Here is a 23812-nt window from a genome sequence, read left to right as displayed (position 1 = left end):
TCTGAGAGACACTGTTGTGGGTCTTTAACTGCAGTGTAGACGTACCATAAGGTGCTGATTCAGGAAAGCATTTTAAACATCTTAAGTTGCATGGGGCTTTAAGCATGGGCTTAAATGTAAACACCTACTTGAGTGCTTTTCTGAACAGGGCTGCCTTCCCGAATCAGACCTTACGTTTGTTCTGTTGTTCAAATGGGGTGGGCGCCTGATGTTGGTTTACTTTAAGAACTAGGGTTACTGGTGCACTGTATTTGGTAGGGCAGAAGAATACGAAGGATTACATTTAACTTTGTAACCCTTGTAAAGGCAGGTCAGAAGGACAGTCTGCCAGCCATGACACAATACTATTTTTTAATGATTCTAAAATAATTAAAAAGATTTCTTTGTAGCTCAAGACAGTCATTCATCATCCTACTCCAAGTATGTTAGAATATAAGCACGTAAGAATGGCCACACTGGGTCAGACCAAAGGCACATCTAGCCCAATGTCCTGTCTTCTGACAGTGGCCAATACCAGGTGCCCCAGAGGGAATTAACAGAACAGATAATCACCAAGTGATCCAGTATGGAATATCTGTCAAGGAGCATCAGGAACCAAACCAAACACGTGTCCTGAGGGCCTGGGTTCTAGTCTGACTGGCACAGACGTCCTGTGTGACCTGTAGCGAGTCATTTAGGGTAACGTTTTCAAAAGCACCCAAGTCCCATTTTCAAAAGTGACAGCGCACTTAGGACCCTATTTCTCATTGAAAGTCAATGGGATTTAGGTTCCTAAGTGTTCAAGTTAATTTTGAAAATAGGACTTAGGCTCCTAAGTCGCTTAGATGTTTTGAAAAGTTTTACCCTTAATCTCTGTGCTGGACTCAGACACAAGACCTAGGCTTTGTTCTGAGCTCTGCCCCTTGTCTGCTGGGTGACCCTGGGCAAGTCTCTTCCTTCTGAGTCTCAGTTTCCCCATCTGTAAAATGGGGGGTGATGATTACTGACCTGCTTCGTGTAAAGTGTGCTGAGATCTACGGATGAAAAGTGCTAGCTAAGACCTAGGTGGTGTCTTGTCTGTTTTGTTTGTAAACTCTTTGTAGGTTGGACTCTCTCTAACGATGGGCCTGTCTACACCTGAAACGCTGCAGTGCTTCAGTGTAGACACTCCATGCGCTGACTGGAGGGGTTCTCCCATAGGCGTAGGTAATCCACTTCCCCGAGAGGCACCAGCTAAGTCGAAGGAAGAATCCTTCTGCAGCCTAGCGCTATCTGCATCACGCGGGGGTGGATTTTTCACACCCTGAGCAATATAGGTCAGTTGACCTAATTTTCTAGTGTGGACCTGGGCTGTGTGTTCGTGCAGCGCTCTGCGCAGTTCGGCATGACTTCGAAGAGTCTCTTCACGGGTGCAAGTTAAGTAAGAGAGCAGCTTAAAATCTCCTCACAGCGGTCTATAGGTTGCGCCTTCTGGAGAATGCGAGGATTGTCAACATTGAACCAATAATAAATGCTAAAAAAAAAAAAAAAAAAAAAAAGATTAAAGTGGAGCTGTTAGAAATGCGGACCTCCCGCTGGCTTGGAGATGATGGTGTTAGAGCAAAGTGATAGTCAGCTAAGCCTGTCCCTAACCTACCTCTGCTTTTCCACGGGACTCTTGGGTGATCTTTTCTACGGTAGTTACAGTGCCTGGCAGTAGAAGAGATGCTGTATCTTTAAAGCCTTCTCTGAGCCTTGCGGAGGCAGCTCCATTGAAGGATCTGAATGAGGAGAGGGGGTGTGTGGCTATTGGCAGAGCTCTATGACATCCTTCCAAACAGCTGGGCTCTGCTTTGCTTCAGAGCAGCTTGTCAGAGCAATTAGCTTGCTGTAGCGGCAGCAAAGATAGCTCACATTTCATTCAGGGGTGAGGGTTGGGTGGGGGGGGGGGGGGGGGGGAGGGCTGGAGGCTTCCAAGAAGCAGAAATCTCCTGGCAAAATTCCTCTAGAACCGGTCCTGGCGATGAAGTCTCCGTTGAGAACGGGGAATAGATGACTTGCGGTGAGTGCAGAACCACTGGGGTGAGTTTGTTTTTAGAATAAAGTCTCTGGTGAATTTGAGCTAGAGATTCGGTTCTGTAGATACAGAATATAATACTGAGAGCATTTGAAATGATGCTGGTTTCTGTACCACTCCAGTGTGGTGAATGAGTGTCAGGATTTCTGTTGGTTGAATGGGGTTAAATGCTCAGGTTAGTGCAGGAGTCTCTCTAGTCTCTCCCCCTTTAATGTCCCTGTTCTGGGGTTGGGAGCCAGAGCTGAGCCTTTCTCCTTCCTCCTTTTGTGATGCTGTGGATGCAGCTAGAGGAAGCAGGGGAATCCCCCATATACATACTGCGCTCCTCCATGTCATTAAGGAGTTCCCCATGCTGGGCTAGCAAGTCTTGTTGCGTTTTGGCTGCGCATTCGTGCACCTTGCTCCTGGCAATTTCTTCTCAAGTTAAAAAGAGAAGCACCCCCCATCCCCCTTGCCAAATTAAATTTCAGAGGGCAGAGGGAGTTGTTTGGATTGAAGCTGCATGTTGAGTATTGGGATGTGAGCAATTGACTAGCTGGCTGGCTGCGTGCCGTTTGATATATTCAGGCAAAATTATGCAGTTAGATTTTCTACAGGGCTGTTTCTTCCCCTCCCCACCACTTCTGGCCAAGATTTTTCTCATCATAAATGTCTTGTTGTGTTGGGCTGGATAGTAACAGACTCATAAGATGTTATTTTGCACCCCCAAACCTCTTCCAAAGAGTTGCCTTAAAATATAGGAGTAAATCCCATTCGATGGCACGCTCTTCACTTTAGAGCCAGTGTTGAGAACTGGTTCTGCTGAATATGATGCAGTAGCTGGGAGGGCTGGTAGCTGAATGGACCTTTCCTTCCCCCCCTCTCCAAAAGAGGCTAGTTTGTTGGGTTGTTTGTTTATTTAATTTGAAAAAGCCCCAGAATGTAGAATTGGGAGCATCACCTGGAGCTAGAGGGTCTGAAAATAGCAGCAGCATCTGCTGCTTTGAATGGTAGCACTTCAGCAATTGCTTAGGTTTTCAGCAAGGAGATGAGGGACTGGGATTATGTACCCCCTCCCCAACTCCCCTTCCATTTTCAAACCCAGCTCCTGGAGCTGGCATTGCAAAGTTGCAGCTGTTTTTTCCCACCCCCTCATCATCTCAGCACTGGATTTTATTGCTTGATCTGTTCCATTTCTGCATCTTTCTTTGAAAACATCCATGGCTTGGTCATTCGTAGTTGCTGCGTTACCTGGTGGCTACTTAAAATGTCCAGTGGCTAAGAGCTATTTTCTGCTACAGCAGGGATAGGCAGCCTATGGCACGCGTGCCGAAGGCGGCACGCGAGCTGATTTTCGGTGGCATTCACACTGCCCAGGTCCTGGCCACCGGTCTAGGGGGCTCTGCATTTTAATTTAATTTTAAATGAAGCTTCTTAAACATTTTAAAAACCTTATTTACTTTACATACGACAATAGTTTAGTTATATATTATAGACTCATAGAAAGAGACCTTCTAAAAACGTTAAAATGTATGACTGGCAAGCGAAACGTTAAATCAGAGTGAATAAATGGAGACTCGGCCCAGCACTTCTGAAAGGTTGCTGAACCCTGTGCTACAGTGTTATGAATGGGAGAGGTTTGGGGATGAGCAGGTGCTGGAGCTAGACCCTTTTTTCAACAGAAGTTCCCCAGTGGCTGGCACACTTCATATGGTGCTTAAACAGCACGAAGGTTTTAACAACTGTGGTTAACTCAACCCCGAGCCTATTGTTCCAGTATTATCCCCTAATTGAAAGCTATCCAGGCATCTACTGCAGTGTTGCCGCTATGAAGTTTGGCCTTCAGTCTGTGTGTGTCTGTCATTTACATCTTCTCATTCAGTAGCTGGTAAGAAGTCAGTGAACTTTTGCTCAGAATCAGTGCTGTAGAAGTATTGGTATGAAGAAGCTTGGCTGGTTCTTTCTGCCAGTTGTCTTTACCTTGCTGAGCTTATAGTTCCAGTTGGCACAGACATGGCACATGAAAGCCTGCTTGGTTCTCAAGGAGGAAGGGGTTAAAAGCTGTATTTACTCTTAGACACCCTTCTTCCTTTCCCGAAACAAGCTGCCAACCTGGCGTTTGCAAGCATCTTTCTAGCTGGCATGATCTGTTTCTGTTGTTGGTTCAGATGTGGGGAATTCTGCCTGGGGCTGTCTGACGGAGGTAGGATGCTTGGCAGAGGGAACTGTGCCAGGGATCGACATTCCAGCCTTGGAAGGGTTAAAGAAATCCCAATGCAGAGCCGAGCTGTTTAGTGAATCTTGACACTGTAGAAAGTAGGTGGATAATTTCTTGCTAGCTTTTCAGGAAACCCCTGTGGTGGACAACCCTCATTAATCCCTGCTCTGACGTCAGGGATGGCAGTTCCCCTGTCTGTGAGCAAGCACAGTGATAGCCAGTGATGGGGAAGGAGAAATGGTGTGATATGGAGAGCCGAGGTACTCCCTTTAAAGAGATCTGTCCTGAGCCATAACCCAGGGAGGAGCTGGCGACGGATATTTACAGCTTCCACAGTTAGAGGAAACCTTGGTCCTTCCTCACTGATGTCCATCTTAATTATCCTCATTTTTTTTTTTAAATGTCTCCCCCCTCCTCCCCCAAATCCAAGACTTTAAATCAGGCAGGGGGTGACGGAGAGCTCTCACCCTCAAATCCCTGTGTGCTTTAGGAGAAGACCTTGTAACCCCACTAATAGAATATGATTTAAATACCTCTTTCTGGCATCATTTAAACCCACCTTCTTTTGGCAACTCTCTTGTTGCCTCTGCTTGCTGAATACGGTTCCCTTCACTTTGTCTGTCTGTCCGGTCTGTGTAGCTCTAAGGTCTTTTGGGGCAGGGACGGCGAGTGTTGCTCTGTTTGTGCAGGGTCTAGCGCAGTGAAGTCCTCGATCTCTCATAGTCACGGCCACCATAACAATCACGTTTTCTAGGTAACTAGGCCTTAAGCTTCAGTGGCTCCTGACTAGTGCCGGGGACTGTGTCTGTCCCCCGTGCCATCCTCTCCCCCTGTCTAAAAGGAGGGGAAGCGTTACCCATCCATTGGTTTGTGCAGGGCCTAGTGCCGTGGGGTCTTGGTCTGTGACTGGGGGTCTCAGATGGTGCTGTGGTGTCACAGATAATAACTGCAAAGTGCTTTGAGGTCCTTGCATGAAAAGTGCTATAGATGGCAAAGAATTTATTAAATCCCAGACAAATCTGGCATCTCAGAGGGGAGAAAAAATTCAAAGCACCTGAGACATTAGGAGTTTAAAATGCATCAAAAGTGTCCCGTAGCCCTAGTGCCGGTCAGTCCCGTGGTGGGTGCAGTATAAGGAGCTGCTGCAGTTTGTTGTGTTATGACCTGGGAAGCAGAACTGTCTTCTCTCAAGTGTCTACGCACTCCACTTTGACAGCAAGTGAAATCTGTCATGTCGCTGGCTAACAGGTATCTGTTCGGAATGGATTTTCAGCAGGGATGTTACTGGTCAGGCTTATGCATAGCTGTGAGTCCACCCCCACCCCACCATGTTAAGTTGTTCGTGGTTTGTGGTGCTTAAGACAAAATGCACGTGGGAGGCCCAGTGGGAGAGGTTATCAAGACACCAGCAGGCGTCAAGCACCCAAATCGTACTGGCTTTTATTGAGAGTGAGATGCTTGACTGGTCGGATGTGCTTGTGAAAATCTCGTCCGTGCCGCAATTTAATGAGTCTAACAGTTTTGAGCACTGAAAGTGAGAGGAGCACCGTATTTGTGTAGAGCGCAGGTAACTTGAGGACTAATACAAGGGACGTTTGAAAGGCTGGTCTGTAGGTATCTCAGGCAATTTGGAGCCTGGAGAGCTGGGCACTTGGAATGCATCACAGCTGATCCTGTATCCCAGCTACCTCTTTTGCATGCAAATCTTCCTGCCACTCGTGCTATAAATCAAAGATTCATGTTTGGAAATCGGATTTTCCGGTCAGCTCATCCCCTCCCTTTGATCTCACAGCTGGATTCAGTGACGACAGCCATTTCCACTGAGACAGGCTGTGATGCCCTCGGGATGGGGTGAGCAGAGCGGTGTGAGCTCGACTGTGGCAGTAGCAGGAAAGGGAACACAGATATGAAGGGACGAGTAAATTGCTTTGTATGTGCCAGGTTGTTTTATTCCCTCTTTGAGCCTATTTCCTGACCTCCGTCCATCCTGCTGTGAGGGAACCAACAGGGTCTGCTAAGAGGGAGTTTGCATCTGGCTCTGCTTTTCATGGAGCTTCTGGGTTTAAAGTTGGGTTTGATGTTAAGTTTCTGGATGATTATTTCTTCTTGTTGCTCAGTACTTAATAAAGGAAGGTGTTTCACGTCTCTGGAAGAATCCAGGTACTTTGAAATCTGTGACTGAGCCAGTACAAGCTGCTGTGCTTTGGTAGAAGAGCTTTATTGTTCAGAGGCCTATATTTAAATGGCACTTTGTCAGGCTAAATACTGTGTTCACACTTGAGACCATTTTAGGCATCAGAAGGTAGATGTTATCCCTGCATTATTCATGGAGGTTTATAAGATACAAATTCAGCCTGGAGATAAGTCGCTTCCCTGCCCCACCCTAAAACATTGTGGGGGCAAAGCTAGCCAGACTGCAATTAGGCTTAAAATGTGCACCAACCTCTTTTCTCTAGGGCTAGACCCTGACCTGGCTTTCAGGATGTAAGTTGCACCTTCTGAAATGAACAAGAAAGGCAGTGCAATGGATCAGTGTGTGCCTGAGGGTCCAGACCATGCTTGGGTTGGGGAGCAGCACACTCCTTCCTTAAGGGAGGAAACACAGGGACACCCCTCACTCTGGCCACTGCAGGAGCTGCAGACTTCTCAATGGGGACCGCCTGCCAGCCCTAGCCTTCCATCTGGGGCTGTGGGAAGAAAAATGGGGGATGCTGGCCGACCTTCCCCCCCACCTCCCCTGCACATGAGCAGAACGGCAGAGGTGTTGTTTTATTGGGAGTTTGGCTGAGTTTCCATCTGCTAAAAGCCAAGCTCGGGCTCTGGTTCTGGGGCATGGAAATGGCTCGAGTCCCTGCCTGTCATTGTTGGCCATCTCACTCTCGAATGCTGCCTCGCTGCAATGTCCTCTCCTCTCCCACAGGCGGGTTAGCACGGCAGTGGCCATTTTCAGGCATGCGACAGGATGGTTAGTACATCTCTTAATCCCATCGAAATAATAATCTTGCACTGACATGGCACCTTCTCCCATCCAGCAGGATCTCCCAAACACTTTGCGAGATCAGAACATAAGAATGGCGATACTGGGTCCGACCAGTGGTCCATCTCGCCCAGTATCCTGTCTCTGGCCATGGCCTCTGCCAGATGCTTAAGAGGGAATGAACAGAACAAGGCAATTTATCGAGTGATCCATCCCTCATCATCCAGTCCCAGCTTCTGGCAGCCAGAGGTTTAGGGACACCGAGAACATGGGGTTGCGCCCCTGACCATCTTGGCTATTAGCCATTGATGGTCCTATCCCCCATGAACTGATCTAATTCTTTTGTGAAACCAGTTATACTTTTGGCCTTCACAGTGTCCCTTAGCAGTGAGTTCCACAGGTTGACTGTGCGTTGTGTGAAGAAGGACTTCCTTGTGCTTATTTAAAACCTGCTGCCTATTCATTTCTTTGGCTGACCCCTGCTTCCTATGTTATCTGAGGGATAAATAATGCTACCTTCTACATTTCTCCACCGCTTTCATGATTTGATAGACCTCTATCATATCACCCCTCAGCCGTATCTCTTCTAATATGAACAGTTCCTGTCTTTTTAATCTCTCTTCATATGGAAGCTGTTCCATGCCCCTACTCATTTTTGCTGCTCTTCTATGTACTTTTCCCAGTTCTAATGTATCTTTTTTGAGTGGGGTCGACCAAAACTGCGCGCAGTATTCAGGGTGCGGGATTTGTATAGTGGCATTGTGATATTTTCTGTCTTATTCCCTACCCCCTTCCTAATGGTCCCTAACATTCTGTTAGATTTTTTTGATTGCAGTTGCACATTGAGGAGATGTTTTCAAAGAAATACCCACAATTACTCCAAGATCTCTGTCTTGAGAGAGAACTCATTTAGGCCCCATCATTTTGTATGTGTATTGAGATAATATTCTCCAACGTGCATTACTTTGCACTTACCGACATTGAATTTCATCTGCCATTGTGGTGCCCAGTCACCCAGTTTTGTGAGATCCCTTTGTAGCGCTTTGCAGGCTGCTTTGGATTTAACTGTTTTGAGTAATTTTGTATCATCTGCAAATTTTGCCGCTTTACTGTTTGCTCCTTTTTCCAGATCGTTTATGAATATGTTGAACAGCAGAGGTCCCAGTACAGATCCTTGGGGGACCCTGCTATTTACCTCTCTCCATTGTAAAAACTGACCTTTTATTCGTACCCTTTGTTTCCTGCCTTTTAACCAGTTACTGATCCATGGGAGGACTTCCCCTCTATCCCATGATTCCTTACTTTGCTTAAGAGCCTTTGGGGAGGGACCTTGTCAAAGGCTTTCAGACAGTCCAGGTACTCTGTATCCAGTGGCTCACCCTTTTCCACATGTTTGTTGACGCTCTCAAAGAATTCTAAAAGGTGGTGAGGCACGAGTTCTCTTTACAAAAGCTGTATTGGCTTTTCCTCACCACATCACGTTCATCTGTGGGTCAGATAATTCTGTTCTTTACTGTAGTTTCAACCGGTTTGCCTGGTACTGAAGAGAGTCTAACCTGCCTGTAATTGCCACGATCGCCTTTTACTTTTTTGTAAAAATCGGCATCACATTCGCTATCTGCCAAAGGTTGATTGAAGCAATAGATCACGTAGCACAGGAGTTCTGCAGTTTCACATTTGAGTTCTTGCAGAACTCTCAGGTGAATCCCATCTGGTCCTGGTGACTTATTACTGTTTAATTTATCAAAACCTCCTCTACTGACGCCTCAATCTGGGACAGTTCTTCAGATTTGTCACCGAAAAGGAATGGCTCAGGTGTGGGAATCTCCCTCACATCCTCAGCCATGAAGACCCAGCAACTGAATTCACTTAGTTTCTCTGCAACAGCCTCGTCTTTCTTGAGTGCTCCTTTAGCATCTTGATCGTCCTACTGGTTGTTTGGCCGGCTTCCTGCTTCTGATGTACTTGGGGGAAAAAAAGTTTTGCTCTTAGTTTGTGTGTCTTTTGCTAGTTGCTCTTCAAAAAAATATTTTGGCCTCCCTAATTATACTTGAGTTGCCAGAGCTTAAGGTCCTTTCTATTTTCCTCATTAGGGTTTGACTTCCAGTATTCAAAGGATGTCTTTTTGTCTGCAGCCACCTCTTTACTCTGTTGAGCCATGATTGAATATTTAGGTTCCATGCAGCTTGCAGGTATTTCCCTCTTGTGATTGCTCCTTTTAATTTCTCTTTAACTGGCTTCCTCCTCAGTTTTGTGCCGTTCCCCCTTTTGAAGTGAAATACTACTGTGGTGGGTTCTTCTGGTGTTTTCCCCCCGTACAAGGATGTTAAATTTAATTACATTATGGTCGCGATCACTGAGTGGTTCAGCTACATTCACCTCCTGTGCGCCACTTAGGACTAAATCAAGAACTGCCTCTCTCCTTGTGGGTTCCAGGGGTGGCTGCTCCAAGAAGCAGTGTCTAGAAATTCTCTTCTGCATCCTGTTCTGGGGTGACATTTTCCCAGTCAGCTGGGTGATAGTTGAAATCTCCCATTACTACTGGGTGCCTGTTTTTGTAGCCTCTCTAATCTCCCTGAGCATTTCAGAATCACTGTCACCATCCTGGTCAGGTGGTCAGCAGTACACTCCTATTGCTGCACTCGAATTATTCAAGCAGGGGATTTCTGTCCATAGAGGTTCTGTGGCACAGTTTGATCCATTTAAGATTACTATATTTTACTCTATGACCATAAGAACATAAGTGATCTCTCTCCTGCCATCCATCTCTATCCTCTGCTTTCTTTCACAGGTAGTGTCACTCCCCCACCCGGGCAATCTGCTCTGTCATTCCTATATATATTGTACCCTGGTGTTATCATCTCCCATTGATTATCATTGTTCCACCAAGTTTTTGTGAAGCCTGTTTTATCAATATCCTCATTTAATACGAGGCACTCGGGTTCACCCATCTTAGCATTTTGACTTCTTGCATTGTATACAAGCATTTAGAAAAGTTGTCAATATCTAGTTATCTGCCTTGATGTGATGTAATTGAATGGGACTCTTGTTTGATTGTTTCTCTTCAGCTCCTACCTGTACTTTACCAACCCCTATTCTTTCCTATTTACTAGGCTGTAGCGTATCCCTTGAATAAATCCTTCCCTGAAGGATGTGTCTGTCCAAACCATGTGCTCCTCCGCGCCTGTCGTCTTTTCTCCAGCCCTTAGTTTAAAAACAAAGATATTCAAAGGAATTGTCTTGCCACTGACATGCATCCCCCTCTGGAAGGTAAACTGGGTGTTGGGTGCAGGTGTACAGGAATACTGCAATGACCATTCGGGACAGGAAGTGACAAAGGAGCCAGCATTGAGTTGAAAACTGCAGGGGAATTAGAGGAACAAGAATGGAGTTGCAGAATTTGGAATTTTACACCCTGTGAAAAGCACCATGGGAACTCGTATGACTGCATGTGCTCAGATCCTTGAGTCTGTCTTAGTATTCAGATAGCAGTGACGGACACGAGAGAAAAACTTAGATGAATAGCTGAAGGTCGACAGCTCCAGCAGCCTCCCACACCATGTGGGGTCCTGCGGTTTTGCACAGTGTTATCAGTGGTAAAATGGATAATGCTGACCCAAAGGGAGGAGCACCTCCACCTTTTCCTACAGAGCTCTGCCTGCCTAAGGGCGGGAAGGGGTCCCATCCACATGCCGTCCAAGCCTGACGCTGCTTGTCTTGTGAGGGCTGATGAGTTTGCAGCTTGAGATGGTTTGGCTGCTTTACTGCATGCTCCCTGTATGCCTCGTGTTTTTATGAGTTGACCGTGAAATGAACAGCAGCAGTAACCAGTGTCTAAGGGTACGTCTAGACGGAAAAAAAAGACCCATGGCAGCGAGTCTCAGAGCCCAGGTCAGTGGGCTCGGGCTCACGGGGCTTGCACTACAGGACTACAAAGAACAGTGTAGATCTTTCCGCTGGGGTTGGAGCCCAGGCTCTGAAACTCGATGAGAGGGTGGGTTTGAATGCCCAGGGACCAGCCCGAGCGGAAACATCTACACTGCTATTTTTAGCCCTGTAGCATGAGTCTGAGTCAGTTGACCCAGGCACTGAGATTTGCTGAGGCGGATCTTTTTTTGCAGTGTAGACGTACTTTAAATAGCTTTGAAAAAATATTTATTTTGTGGCAATGAAGGTAACGATTCAGTACATGCATTGTGTACTTGCTGCTATTTATTTTCCAGCAAGGGAATAATCGTTATTATATATTTATACAGCTCCTAGGAGGGTAAGGTATTTTGCACACTTGTGAGACTTGATTCCTGCTCTGGGGAGTTTGCAGTCCGCTGTTTAACTCATGCAGCTCATCTCTGTTTTAAAATATCCTTTTGAAAACTAGTGTAGGTCCAGGAACCGTGGTTTGTGCCAAGCTCTCTGGCCACTTTCTCAGAAGCTTTTACAATTCACAGGATGACAGACTCTGAACAAGTGCAATAGCGAGTAACTTGGTTAAACTGTTGTACCATCTGATACGTGGTTGGCTGTGAATTGATGGGCTACCAAATGTTGACATTCATTAGCCTACAGGACAACTATGCTCAATATTTATTGGTTCCCCCTTGTGCTCAAGTACCAAACCCCTCTGTGGTTGTGGCCCAGTTGATGTCTGTGTATCACAAGAAGAGTCTTTTCAGAGTATGGATTACATGAGCAGCAAGATGACATCCGTCCTGATTCTTAGTGCTTGTATTGATCCTGGTAACAGAAATAGTTTTTCATAAAATTACAACACTTGAGTTATTCCAAGTAATACAAACCCACGTGTTTAACACATAACCAGGAAGAGCCATCATGGCAATAATTTTGGCACTTCCCATAATGCACCTCATCCCTGGTTGTTGTGCTAATTAATTAAACAGGCAGTTTACACCTGTGGAAGAGGACCGCCCTGTGGGGCATAGTCAGACTATCGCGAAGAGCGACTGCTCTGTCCTCTCTCCCCAGAGTAATGTTATCACAGCTCATCTCTTCTGCCTCAGTACGTAATCTGTTCAAAGATGGATTCAAGATGTGCCCCAGCTTGCTAGATGAAAGGAAGCAGGGCTCTGCTTAATGTAACTGTGCAGCTGTAACATTTTTGTAGGGGCTTGGAGGTTGAGTCTTATGCGTTCTGTCAGCCAGTCACTTCAGATTAACTCTTCGTGGGTGGAAAGACACTGAATTTCCTGGTACAGAATGAACTCCTGGGAGGGGAGATTGCTGACAACCCTGGTATTGAAGGGTTAAATGCTGGTAAGCATCCCTAGATGGGGGGCCCAGCCACCGCGTAGTTGGCTGGAGGCTGGTTTCTCTGTTAGCCGTGCAGTGTGTAATGCCTTTGTGGCCATCCAGTAATTTGGAAGTCGGATGTCCTAGTGTTACACAAAGGAACACAGCCATTAGAAATGAACATGTCTTCTTGGGTCACATCTAGCTTCCCATTGCTTCCTGCCCTCTCTCTCCGCAGTGTAATCAGCAAGTGTAGGGTCTGTAGAGGGGCCAGTGGGGCTGCTTTGCTCAGATCGAGGCTTTGCACTAAAGAGGAGCAAAGCCTACATTGTGTAAATAAATAAGATTTCCCCAGCATTTTCCCCGTCCACGGCAGGATCATTTGTGAGAAAGATGGAACAGTGGAGCTTGGGATATGTGAAGTCTCGTGAGTGCTACCCTTTGATGAAGGGGACGTAGAAACTACAGTTGGGGAATAGGAAATCTGATCCCCAATACACTTGCATGATATCTAACTTATGGCTCCTCTCAGTGGATGCTGGAAACCTATTGACTTCTCATGGAAAGCTTAAATCTCTTCCTAGATGTCTTAGATCAGCTGCATTTCCCATCCCTCACTTGTGATTTCTATAGGCACTTATATAACAAGCCGTCCTTCACCCCCTGAGGCTCATTCTGCCACCTGAAGCCGTAACCCTCTGCAGTATAATTTCCAGAGTATCCACCTTTGTCGTCATGGGGCACATTAAGACTTAAAGCGACGATTAAGTTACAGGACCTGTGCCATGGAGGACATCTGGCCTCCACCTTTTTACCGGGCACACGAGCTTTTAAAGAAATAGCTCATTTTCAAACATCTGTAAAAGAACAAGGAGAGGGGTTCAGGAGATCTGGAGGGGAAGAAGTGGAGAAAATCCTGTCTATGTCACCAAATAGGTCATTTTTCCAAAGCTTTGCACTGAGACAGCTGGGGTGTTTGTCTTCTTTCAGAATGATGCTTGGAAACTTTCTAATGTAGTGGGATATTCTTCCTTCATCCAACCCCGCTCCCTGTTGGTGGAAATTCTCCTTTCTTTTTAAGGAAGGAAGACAGGCGGATGGGACAGAAAAGGCATCTTATAAGGGCACTTCTCCTATTAGCTTTCAAGCTCTTGCTTCAGTAGTTTCCTGGTACGTTGTGCTGCCCAAATAAGGCTTGATTTGTACAGAGTGCTGGGGGTGAGCCCTTTACGATCGGGTGCCACAGCCGCCTGAGGACAGCGCTTCTCCAGAACAGCCTCTTGATGCAAGTTCTAGCTGAATTTTACCACAGTAAAAGCTTTACCAGTGGCTGCAATGTGGGGAAACTGAAAATTCCCATATGCAGTGGAATAGTGCTTATATTGCTGTTGCTAAATCCAGCTTTCAGTGGCGGGCAGCACATTCGCCAGTGGAACAGATGCTTTTCCAGTGCCTCAGATTTGCAGCATGCTGTGGGTCTCTCTGCTGCCGCCTCCTTCCTGTGCAAACTGTTACATGACAGACATTTGCAGCAGTTTCTGTTTTGTTTTTTTAAAAAACAGCTAAATAAAAAAAACTTGTCGAGTTGGTCATGGTGATAGAGCCTGTTGCCATGGAGCTGTGATTCAGATTGGTCGACCCGGAGGCCAATGAGCAAGCCGAATGGGAGAATGTCGTCATTTAACCTTGCGGGGTGTATTTATTCAGTGATATGCGGCATTAATACCAAAGCCTTATATAGAGCTATGAAATAACATACTGGGGCAAAGGAGGAGATTTTTTCCCTCTCTTGTCTCTCTTAAGCTTTGTTGGAGGGTTTTTTTTTTCTCTTATTGCAGTTGGGCATCAGTTCCCTAGCAGAGCTGCCTTTGGATGAACAAACTCTTACAGCTCGACTGGTCAGGCTTCAGAACCAACTTTTTGATTGCCTGCTTGCTTGGGCTGGCATGTGTGCATAAGCTGCTGGCATGTGGCTTGCATATTTCTGAGCATTTTTGCTCTTCCAAAAGAACGGCTGGCTCTGTTTTATTTCCAAGTATCCGTTTTAAAGGAATTTTTTTTTATTTCCTGGTTAGCCAAAGCAGCTGTTCTTACAGAAGTACCAGGCTTTCTTCTTGGCATCTGATGGCTACAGTCCCGTCTGTCCTGGGAACAAAATTTTCCTATCACACAGCCAGCCGCGTAGGCTAGGTCTGGGTGTGAAGAATAGGCTCTGCTAGTCTGTAACGGGCCTGTGAAGGCAAAAATAATTACAAGAGTAACACAAAAGAGAAATGGGAGTTAAAAGTCCTGGAAAGATCCCTCCACCCCCTGCCACCACATGTTAAGATCTACTTGATCCTTTGAAAATAATAACTGGCTAATCTTGTGCGCATGAGTTTAGTTTTTGAAACCTGGTTGAGCATGGCTTTGAAACCGTGCATGCAGGAGAAGTGTGCTGAATGGTCTGGCCAACTTACTGCATTGGCCGAGGCTAAAGCAATGGAGAATCCAAGATGCTGCACTCCAGAGCAGAGGGACCTTCCATGGTTAAGGGGACAAGTCCTACTTTCCGTCGGGCTTCTTATCTTCCTGCAGTGAAGTCCCTGCTGTCTGGTTTCCAGCAGGTGCAGAATGCTGCCACCTTTCCTCTCTCATACACCCAGAAAACATGAGCTCCTTCCTCTCAGATTGCTTCACTGGCTTCCCATTCGTTTCAGGATCCTGTCAATGCGGTCTTGTTTTAAACACACCTCCCTGGGGCCTTTCCCAGCCAGTCCCATGGCTCCCATCTCTGGATCTGTATCCGACGTCTGGTATCAAGCCGTCTCTCTATTCCTTTCTGCAGCCTGGATGTGAGAGCCTTCTCCTTTGCCACTTCCTGCTGTGTCTCTGCCTGAACTATGCCTTTTTCTCCATCTCCTTTGGCAATGTTTCGCCCCTACAGCTCTCGATTCCTCTTTGCGTTTGCTCTGGAAAGCGTTGAAGGCTGTTGGACAGATGCAACATGCAGAAGCAGGATTGCACTGAACAGTTCAGTATTCAGTGCTGTAAACTGAAATCTGCTGCGATATCGGAGTTTCCTAAAATCCCCCTAGCACCACGTTCTTGGTCCGGGACAAGGAAACCAGGCAAATTTCCAACCATGAACTAACTTACAGGATCTGATGTGAACCCGTCACTGTACATCCAGTAAGAAACAAGTCTAACTGATCCCACTTACATGTGATCTCCCGCTACTCCCTGCAAACCGGGCCCCTCCAAACTAGTAAATGCTGAAATACTTCTTTCTGATTCACAGCCTTTCCGCCCTGGTTTAATGTTCAGAGCAAGGGGCTGGGAGAGCCTGGCTCTGTCACTGACTTGCTGTGTGACAATGTGAGGGAAGTCATGTGACTTTTGTGCCTCAGTGTCCCCACGTGTTAAATGAGAATCAGAGTGGGGAGGTGGTTCTTTGGCATGGATTGAATGTAGTTTACTGGCGTTCGCAAAGTGCTCAGCAAACCCCCGGTGAGCAGCAGCAGGACCGGCAGGACATGGCTAACTGTGAGAGGGGATGGAGTTTATTGCTGTCTTAGGGAGGGGGGCAGTACCTGTAGATGTGCCCCTCCCCCACCCCAGACCGTGCTGCTGCCTTAGCTGGCCTGCTTACCCTGCCAGCTCCCAAAACCAAGCTGCTTACCCTGCCAGCTCCCAAAACCAAACTGAAAATTTGACAGCAGCTCCCTTTCCTCCTGCTGCTGCCCATGGTTTTCTCTCCTGACCCAGATTTTGTGGCTTCCCTGACGATGTATCTACGTAATCATTTCATCCCTTGTGAGGAGCAGCTCAGCATCGCCCCTCCCATTCCTCCCCGCTCCCCATCCCGCCCCCGGCCCTGCGAACTTTCACTTTCTCCGCAAGTCGCTGGTTGTCACCGCGGATCATGTCAGCCACTTCCTACGCTGCCTCCCACGCGTGTCCTGGGGGAGCGAGGCTGATTCATTCACACAGAAGGGCCTTTAATGAGAAGCACCGGCAGAACACAGTGTCTCTGCTTTGAATCTGCATGCAGAGGAGAGATGCTGGAGGACGTGGGTTTTGGGGTGGAGATTGGGTTTTTTGGTATAGTTAATGGCTATAAACATGCGGATCTTTTGTGAATGAGACGTATGTAGGAGACTCCCTCCTCCCTCTGATACAAATGGGCCAAAATTCCTCCCCTTTGTCCTTCACCTGAATACAGTGCTGGTGGAGGGGAGACAGTTCTGTTGCAATGGGGTGACTTTTGCAGACTATTTGCTTGCGTATTTAAGTGCAGATGTTTCCCCTGGGAAATAAAGTGCCAGGCTATAGAATATCCAGCCAAGCTGCCCAGAAGGTCTCCTTTTGCCACTGCAGAGCCCTGACCTCTAAACTGCCCCTATGGATCAAAGAGCCACTCTCTCCCTGCGTTTTTTCCAGCTCAAGAACGCTGACTGAGCAGCCCAGTGCTCCGGAGGTGGTGTGCTTGGTTCCTATGTGCATACGACCCCAACAGAATTCCAGCTCCTGTGGAAGGATATTGAGCTTGGAAAGCAAATAACATCAAAGCATAGTTGGTGGAAGGAGGGGCTCTGGCTGAGCTGGGCTTGGCCCCTCTGACAATACGTCCTGTGACAGCACAGCTCACCTGGCATAGCTATCGCTTTGGATACCCATTCTGTTCTTCTGAGCAAATGGCCTTGGTATGTTGGAACCTTCCAGCAGGAGGAAAACACCTGAGGGAATTACCTGCCTCCTCCTCCCCGATCTCCTCCAGGTGACACCTGCCAAAGGAAGCTGGTGTCAGACTGTTGTACTCCTTGGTGTGATTGGCAGGGGAGTGTTACCAATCCATCCTATGCAAAAAGTTGTCTCTTTAATACTCCTAGATAACAGCAGGCCTCACCTCCAGCCTGTGCCCCTCGTGGGAAGGTCAGACCTGAACGGCTCCTCATGGACACATGTGAGTTGTGTGCAGGACCCTCAGCTGGGAGTCTGCAGTACGTTTTTCAGATTGCTCTCAGACCCTCTTCTGCATCAGCCTGCGGTAGTGGCTGTTCGCTGGCCGGAACAACAGATTGCGCCCGAGAGCTTTGCAGCAGGCTGAGAACTGATCGCCTGGGCTGTGCAGAGCTGGTGCCAGCTAGCTGGCTGCAGGGGGCATGGCATTAGACATGTGCTGGGATCTCTGTTAGCGACTTATTCCACTGCTGCCTCTCACTGAGGAGAGAACCTTAGCTGAACTCGGGAATCCTCACTTTGCCACTCTTTGGCATGCTGCCTAGAAAGTTCCTTATGGGATTGCTGGTGGTTTTTTGTCGCCTTTCCTTTTTTAAATGAACCCTACCACAACAGGGCAGTGGCCTCTGGGACTGTTTACTTTCTCGGCAATCACAGGTGCCTTGGCTCTCCCCTCAGCATCCCCTTAGTGCTCATCTTAACATCCAGAGCCACAGATGGAGACGTCAGCCACGTAACATAACTGGTGATGCTGTGCATGCAGCAGTCAGGAAGGTTCAGTCCCTTCTGCAGCAGCCTGCCTCTCCTGCTACCTTTCTTTGTTTTCCCAACAAGATGCTCTGGGGTGGGGAGTGAGGCATGGCAGGGACAGATCTATGCTGGGGCAATTCTGCACTCTTGCAAAAGGCTGTCAGTGAAAAGGGGGCAATTTACAGTCACTGGAAGGTTGCAACGTAACCCGACTTCTTTCTTCAAATTCAGAATTATAACACACAAGAACCCAGAAACAGTGTGTGATGAAGCAGGCTGCTCCCTAAAACAGAGAGGCCCAATCACTCCCCTTTGCTCTAAGCTGGCTCTTTGCAGATGGACTGTGCAAGCTCCTGAGGCTGCAAGGAGGATCAGGAAATCCCTGGAATGTGAAGTGCTAGCTTACAGGTTTCAGCATACCCCAGTTTCGTTCAAGCCATTTCGCTTTTGCTCCAGTACATAGCAATTTTGATTCTGAAACTGAGATGGGTACAAATCCGGGACAAGGTTGGAACTGACTTAGAACCCTACTGGAGCACGTTTGCCCTTGGTTACTTGTGGCTCACTTTGGTTCTTAAGGTCTAGCCAGAGAGCTTGGCTCTATTTCCTTGCGGCTTTCTTGCCTTGGAGTGCTACAGAGCTCATGGCACATGGAGGTTTTTCCTGGAATTGCACGGTCCGGAAACCACTGCCCTGGCAGCCAAGTGGATCAAGCTGGCATTTAAATCCTGTATCTTAAAACCCCCCAAACCCTGCAATACTAATTCTTCCTCTGTCCCACCCTTTGTGTGGGTGTCTCTCTGCTGCAGGCCCAGCTGATTACAGGTAAACATACCCAACCTAGCTTTATGTATCCAAAAACAGCAGTGTAGATGTGGTGTGGGAGGAGCCACCCAGACCCTAGGTACGCACTTGTGTTGCTGACCGCTGCAGAAGTCCCTGCTGCCGCATCTATGGGCAGGTATGTCTGCCCAAGCTGCACTGACCCTCAGATTGCAGTGGAGACAAAGCCCGTGTGTACAGTGCCTAGCGCAATGTGGCCTCGACGTCAGTTGGGTGCTACTATTGTACAGATAATTAATAAATGATACTCCTAGCTTTGCATGCAAGCCTATAGTTTCTCTGTCAAGGTCCTAGCCTGTAATCGCATTGGGAAACCATTCCCAGAGAGCAGTTACCAGCGGTTCACAGTCAAGCTGGAAGGCCATAACAAGTGGGGTCCCCCGGGGATCAGTCCTAGGTCTGGTTCTGTTCAATATCTTCATCAGTAGTTTAGATAACGGCCTAGAGAGTACATTTATAACGTTTGAAGATGATACCAAGCTGGGAGGGGCTGCAGTGGTTTGGAGGACAGGATTAAAATTCAAAATGATCTGGACAAACTGGAGAAAGGGTCTGAGGTAAATAGGATGAAATTCAATAGGGACAAACGCAAAGTGCTCTGCTTAGGAAGGAACCATCAGTTGCACGCGTATGAAATGGGAAGTGATTGCCTAGGAAGCAGTGCTGCAGAAAGGGATCTGGAAGTCACAGTGGATCACAAGCTAAATATGAGCGAAGACTGTTACATAAAAAAGTGAACGTCATTCTGGGACATGAGAAGTAGTTCTTCCGCTCTACTCCACGTTGATTGGGCCTCAATCGGAATATTGCATCCAGTTCTGGGTGCCGCATTTCAGGAAAGAGGTGGACAAACTGGAGAAAGTCCAGAGGAGAGCAGCAAAAATGATGAAAGACTCTAGAAAACGTGACCTGGGAGGGAAGATTGAAAACCTGGGATTGTTTAGTCTGGAGAAGAGAAGACTAGGGGCGGGGAGAGAGAGAGATTGTAACAGTTTTCAAGTATATAAAAGCTTATTACAAAGAAAACGACAAAAAAATTGTTTCTCTTAACCTCTGAGGATAAGACAAGAACAATGGGCTTAAACTGCAGCAAGGGTGGCTTAGGTTGGACATGAGGAAAAACTTCCTAACTGTCGGTGGTTAAGCACTGGAACAAATTGCCTAGAGAGGTTGTGGAATCTCCCTCGTTGGAGGTTTTTAAGAACAGGTTAGACAAACACCTGTCAGGGAAGGTCTAGTTATTCCATAATCCTGCCTTGAATGCAGGGGGTCCCTTCCAGTTCTACATGTCTATGGTTCACAGAGAGCTTCCGTTGCATATGAATTCCTGAAACCTTTGCCTCTGGATTTCTGGCCTCCGTTTGCTCTCGAGAAGGATCAGCAGTTATCTTTCAGCGTTTTCACCCAGCGCCAAACTCAACAGGAGCCTGCGTGTAAAATGGCCATTGTCCTGATGGTCAGATTCCTTTCCCCAGTATCTCCCAGAATGAATTTGAACCAGTAAATGTGACATTAGTAGGGGAGGGTAACTGTGAAATGAAAGTTGTATTAGCATGTTAATTTAGAAGCTTCCACATCTCCTGCATAAATAAATAACGGGAGTAAAACGCTCTCCTTCCTGGGCTTGGGACGCGGAAATTGTTCCTCGACTCAGACTAGTGATTAGTATTTAAATGATTGGTGTTGCCAGGCCAGTAGCTGCAATAAAAGTGAAACCTGTGTTCCATGTTCAGCAGGGCTACAAATTAAAGTGGAGCAAGGCTGAATTAGCCAGTGAATATTATCAATTCCCATGCAGAGCCAACTGTCAATAAATTTTGTTGTATTTGACTCTTTTTCAGCCACATTCTGCCAAAGCGATTATTAAAACAAGTGGATAAACGTCAGCTGTGTGTCCAGTTTCTAAGCTTACATATTTTTAGGTTTTTGCAGTGGTGGTGGAGGTCCCAGGATATTAGAGAGACAAAGTAGGTGAGGTAATGTCTTTTCTTGGGCCATCTTCTGTTGGTGAAAGAGACCACTCTTCTAGCTACACAGAGCTCTCCTTTAGGTTTTAAATGTAGGCTTTTTGTATTCAAACAGGCTCAGTCCCAGTGCAGACATGTTCTGTGCATTCCCATTTATATATCCCCTTCCAGTATATCAGTAGGAGAGATATCAGGCCGTATACTGAAAATGCAGCCACAATATTTCAGAAGCATTGTCGTCCTTCGTGGGTGATTTATCCACCCCCAAATTTAGGAGAAGCCTGTTGAAGTTACTTGCTCTGAAGCTTCATTACCTACCCATTTAACAAAGTTGACTTAAATTGCCATTATTAGGTTTCAGAGTTAACCTCTGTTTTGATTACTGGAAGCATAACAGTCTTCCATCAGTTCTGTTGCTTCAGGCTGTCTGCCGTCTCAGGCAGATGTCACTGTGTTCAACTTTGAAAGGGTTTCTTTGCAACCATATGGGCTAGAAACTGTTGTTGTCAATCAAAAGCATCTGTAGCAATTTCTGCAGGAAAGGGGGCGACGTGGCTTTGGAATACACTGGGCCCTGCCCATGCTGCCTCTGGTCTCTTCCAAACTGCAAGTTCAGAGACGACTTTCTGAACTGATCTCTTGAGAAAGTTTAAACAGGCAGGAAAATTAAATCTCCACCTAACGATAGATTAAGAACTAATAATCATACCTGGCTCTTTTGGTCCATAGCTCGCAAAGCACTTTACAAAGAAGGTGAGTATCATTGTCCCTATTTTACAGATGGGGAAACTGAGGCGCGGGGCGATGAAGTGATTTTTAAGTGACTCACCCAACAGGCGAGTGACAGAGCCAGGAATTGAATCGAAGTCTCCTGCGTCCCGCTCACTATCCACTAGGCCATGGGGTATGCTTTGCATTAGTGGCATTTCAGTTTACCCTTGCGAAGTTGCCAGCAAAATGACACGTCTGTTGAAAGTGTTTGCACCTTCATGGAATCGCTGCAGTAAATGGCGATGAGTGAAATAAAGCCGGTTTGCCTAGCGTCCATCCACACCGATTACCGTGTTCTACAGCACAGGTGGTGCGTGTCTGGGTGGACCGAGTGGGGTTGTGTGTATTGGAGGCCTCTAAGGGTGATCCTCTGGACGCCAAGGGATTCGTGCCTCCAGTCAGTGCTGGATTAAGGTTTAAGCTCTACAGGACCGGCCACCTGGAATCATGTGGTTACATCAGCATCTTAGCTTTCATTCAAACCTGCTGCTCTGGGAGACGCTGCCTCAGCAGACGAGGCTCTGGGAGGCGCACCTTCTCTGCCATCACCCCATCGTAGCTCTGCTGGGTGGCATCAACAGGGATCCCTGCCACACAGCCCTCTGCTTGGATGGGTGGAGGTGGAGTCCTTCCTCTGGGGCAGAACTTAGTCTGCCTAGAGGTCTGGAGTGGTGGGATTGGGCTCCTTACCTGGTTAGAAGACAACACCTGTATCTGGCCCCTGCTGCTGCTGCTGTTACATGATGGGGGTGGGGGGCAGAGCCATGGAATGAGGGTGGGGCATGAACCACAGAATAGGGGTGGGACAGGAGCCACAGAATAAGGGTTGGGCTTTGAAGTGCCCCTAGGCATGCCCAGGATTGTCTTAATTAGAGCCTGGCTCCAGCTTCTCAGTTACAGAGAACCCATAGCTTCTGCTCCAACAGTCGGCAAGTTTCTGGCTTGAGCATGCTGTTGGCAAAATGAGACTGCCTCCGAGAGGAGGGTGGGGGTATGGAACCAGCTGGTGACAGCAAGTTGGGCATGAATCCCAGGTGCTCTTACTTGCACCGAGGGGAATCGCTGCACTGGAAGTGTCATAGGAATGTCCCTGTGGGCATTTGAGCTAAGGAGGGAGCAGGGCCATCCCACGGGGCAAATTGTGAGCGAATTGTCCAGGAGGCCAAGCTGTGAATTGGATCTCTCCCATCATTCTGACTCCCCTCTCTCTGCCCCATCTCCTCTCATCCTGCAGGTGCCCATCACTACACTGCATTGCACTGAAGATGTCTAACAGCAACACGACACAAGAGACACTGGAAATAATGAAAGAGTCGGAAAAAAAGCTGGTGGAGGAATCTGTGAACAAAAACAAATTTGTATCCAGGTCACCGAGCAAGGAAGAGGTTGAGAAGGAAGGGGAGGAGGCCAACGTACGGCAGGAGTCTCAGGTAAGAACATGGCACCTTTTCATCCTCCAGTCCCAATGTTACCATTACGAGAGGCAGTGGCAAACTGGCCCAATTTGTGGAGGCTCCCATTGCACCCCACTAGCCACCCCAACCATTTGATGTTTTTGCAAAGGCTGGAAATGTTTGCATGAAACACCCACCTAGTTAGCACGGAGATCCTGCCTGGAAGGGGTTATGCGGGTTGTGCTGTCTTGTTGAGTCGGGTGGTTCAGTACCCTACCCAGATGGACGTAAGGAAAGAGGGAATGGCTCTGTAGAGAGACAGAGAGGATATTGTGTGTGGGCTGAGCAGTCCTCAGGGAGGAACCCAAGTTTTGAGCTGAATTGGATCGTCTCAGGGTTTTCTTTAACAAGCCAACCCTCTTGCAGGAAGTGGGTGAGTTTGGAATTCAGCTAGGGGGCCTTATCCTCAGCTTGTGGAAATCAGCATCACTCCAGTGAAATCACTGGAGTAACCACTAAGACATGTCCCCTCTCTGTGCCTCTTTCTCCTAACTGTTATGTCTATTTAGCCTGTAAGCTATTCGGGGCAGGATCTGTCTCTTACTGTGTGCCCCATACAATGCCTAGCACAATGGAGCCTGATCGCAGTTGTGGTCTCTAGGCACTACTGAGATACAGACTAACTGGCACCAGCTGGCTTAGGACGTGGGCGTGGCTTGTCAAGCATGTTGAGAAAGGTACCAGGGTACAAACTCCAGCTTCTTCTTCGAGTGCTTGCTCATATCCATTCCAGTTAGGGTGTGCGCGCGTCGCGTGCACGTTCGTCGGAGAAACTTTTACCCTAGCAACACTCGGTGGGCCGGCAGGTCGCCCCCTGGAGAGGCGCCGGTATGGCGCCTAATATATACC

General features: G+C 47.4%; 1 protein-coding gene across 14 annotated transcripts in view; it reads left to right on the top strand.

Moving 5' to 3' along the window:
- Positions 1-23812, top strand: part of R3HDM2 (R3H domain containing 2) — a 108407-nt gene that overhangs the window by 26737 nt on the left and 57858 nt on the right. For 10 of the 14 annotated variants that reach the window (XM_075061127.1, XM_075061125.1, XM_075061118.1 and 7 more), the window contains exon 2: positions 22744-22939. In XM_075061127.1, the coding sequence (XP_074917228.1) occupies positions 22775-22939 (165 nt within the window). In that variant the 5' untranslated portion in view covers positions 22744-22774. Of the gene's footprint in view, positions 1-10457; positions 10480-14641; positions 15619-17327; positions 17402-21518; positions 21643-22743; positions 22940-23812 lie in introns of those variants that run through there. The other 4 variants (XM_075061121.1, XM_075061126.1, XM_075061128.1 and 1 more) reach the window with 4 other exon arrangements.

This window comes from Chelonoidis abingdonii, chromosome 26 (assembly GCF_003597395.2).
Source record: "Chelonoidis abingdonii isolate Lonesome George chromosome 26, CheloAbing_2.0, whole genome shotgun sequence".
NCBI classification, from domain to species: Eukaryota; Metazoa; Chordata; order Testudines; family Testudinidae; genus Chelonoidis; species Chelonoidis abingdonii.
Note: the sequence above shows the minus strand (reverse complement) of the source record. Positions and strands in the feature narration are given on the sequence as shown.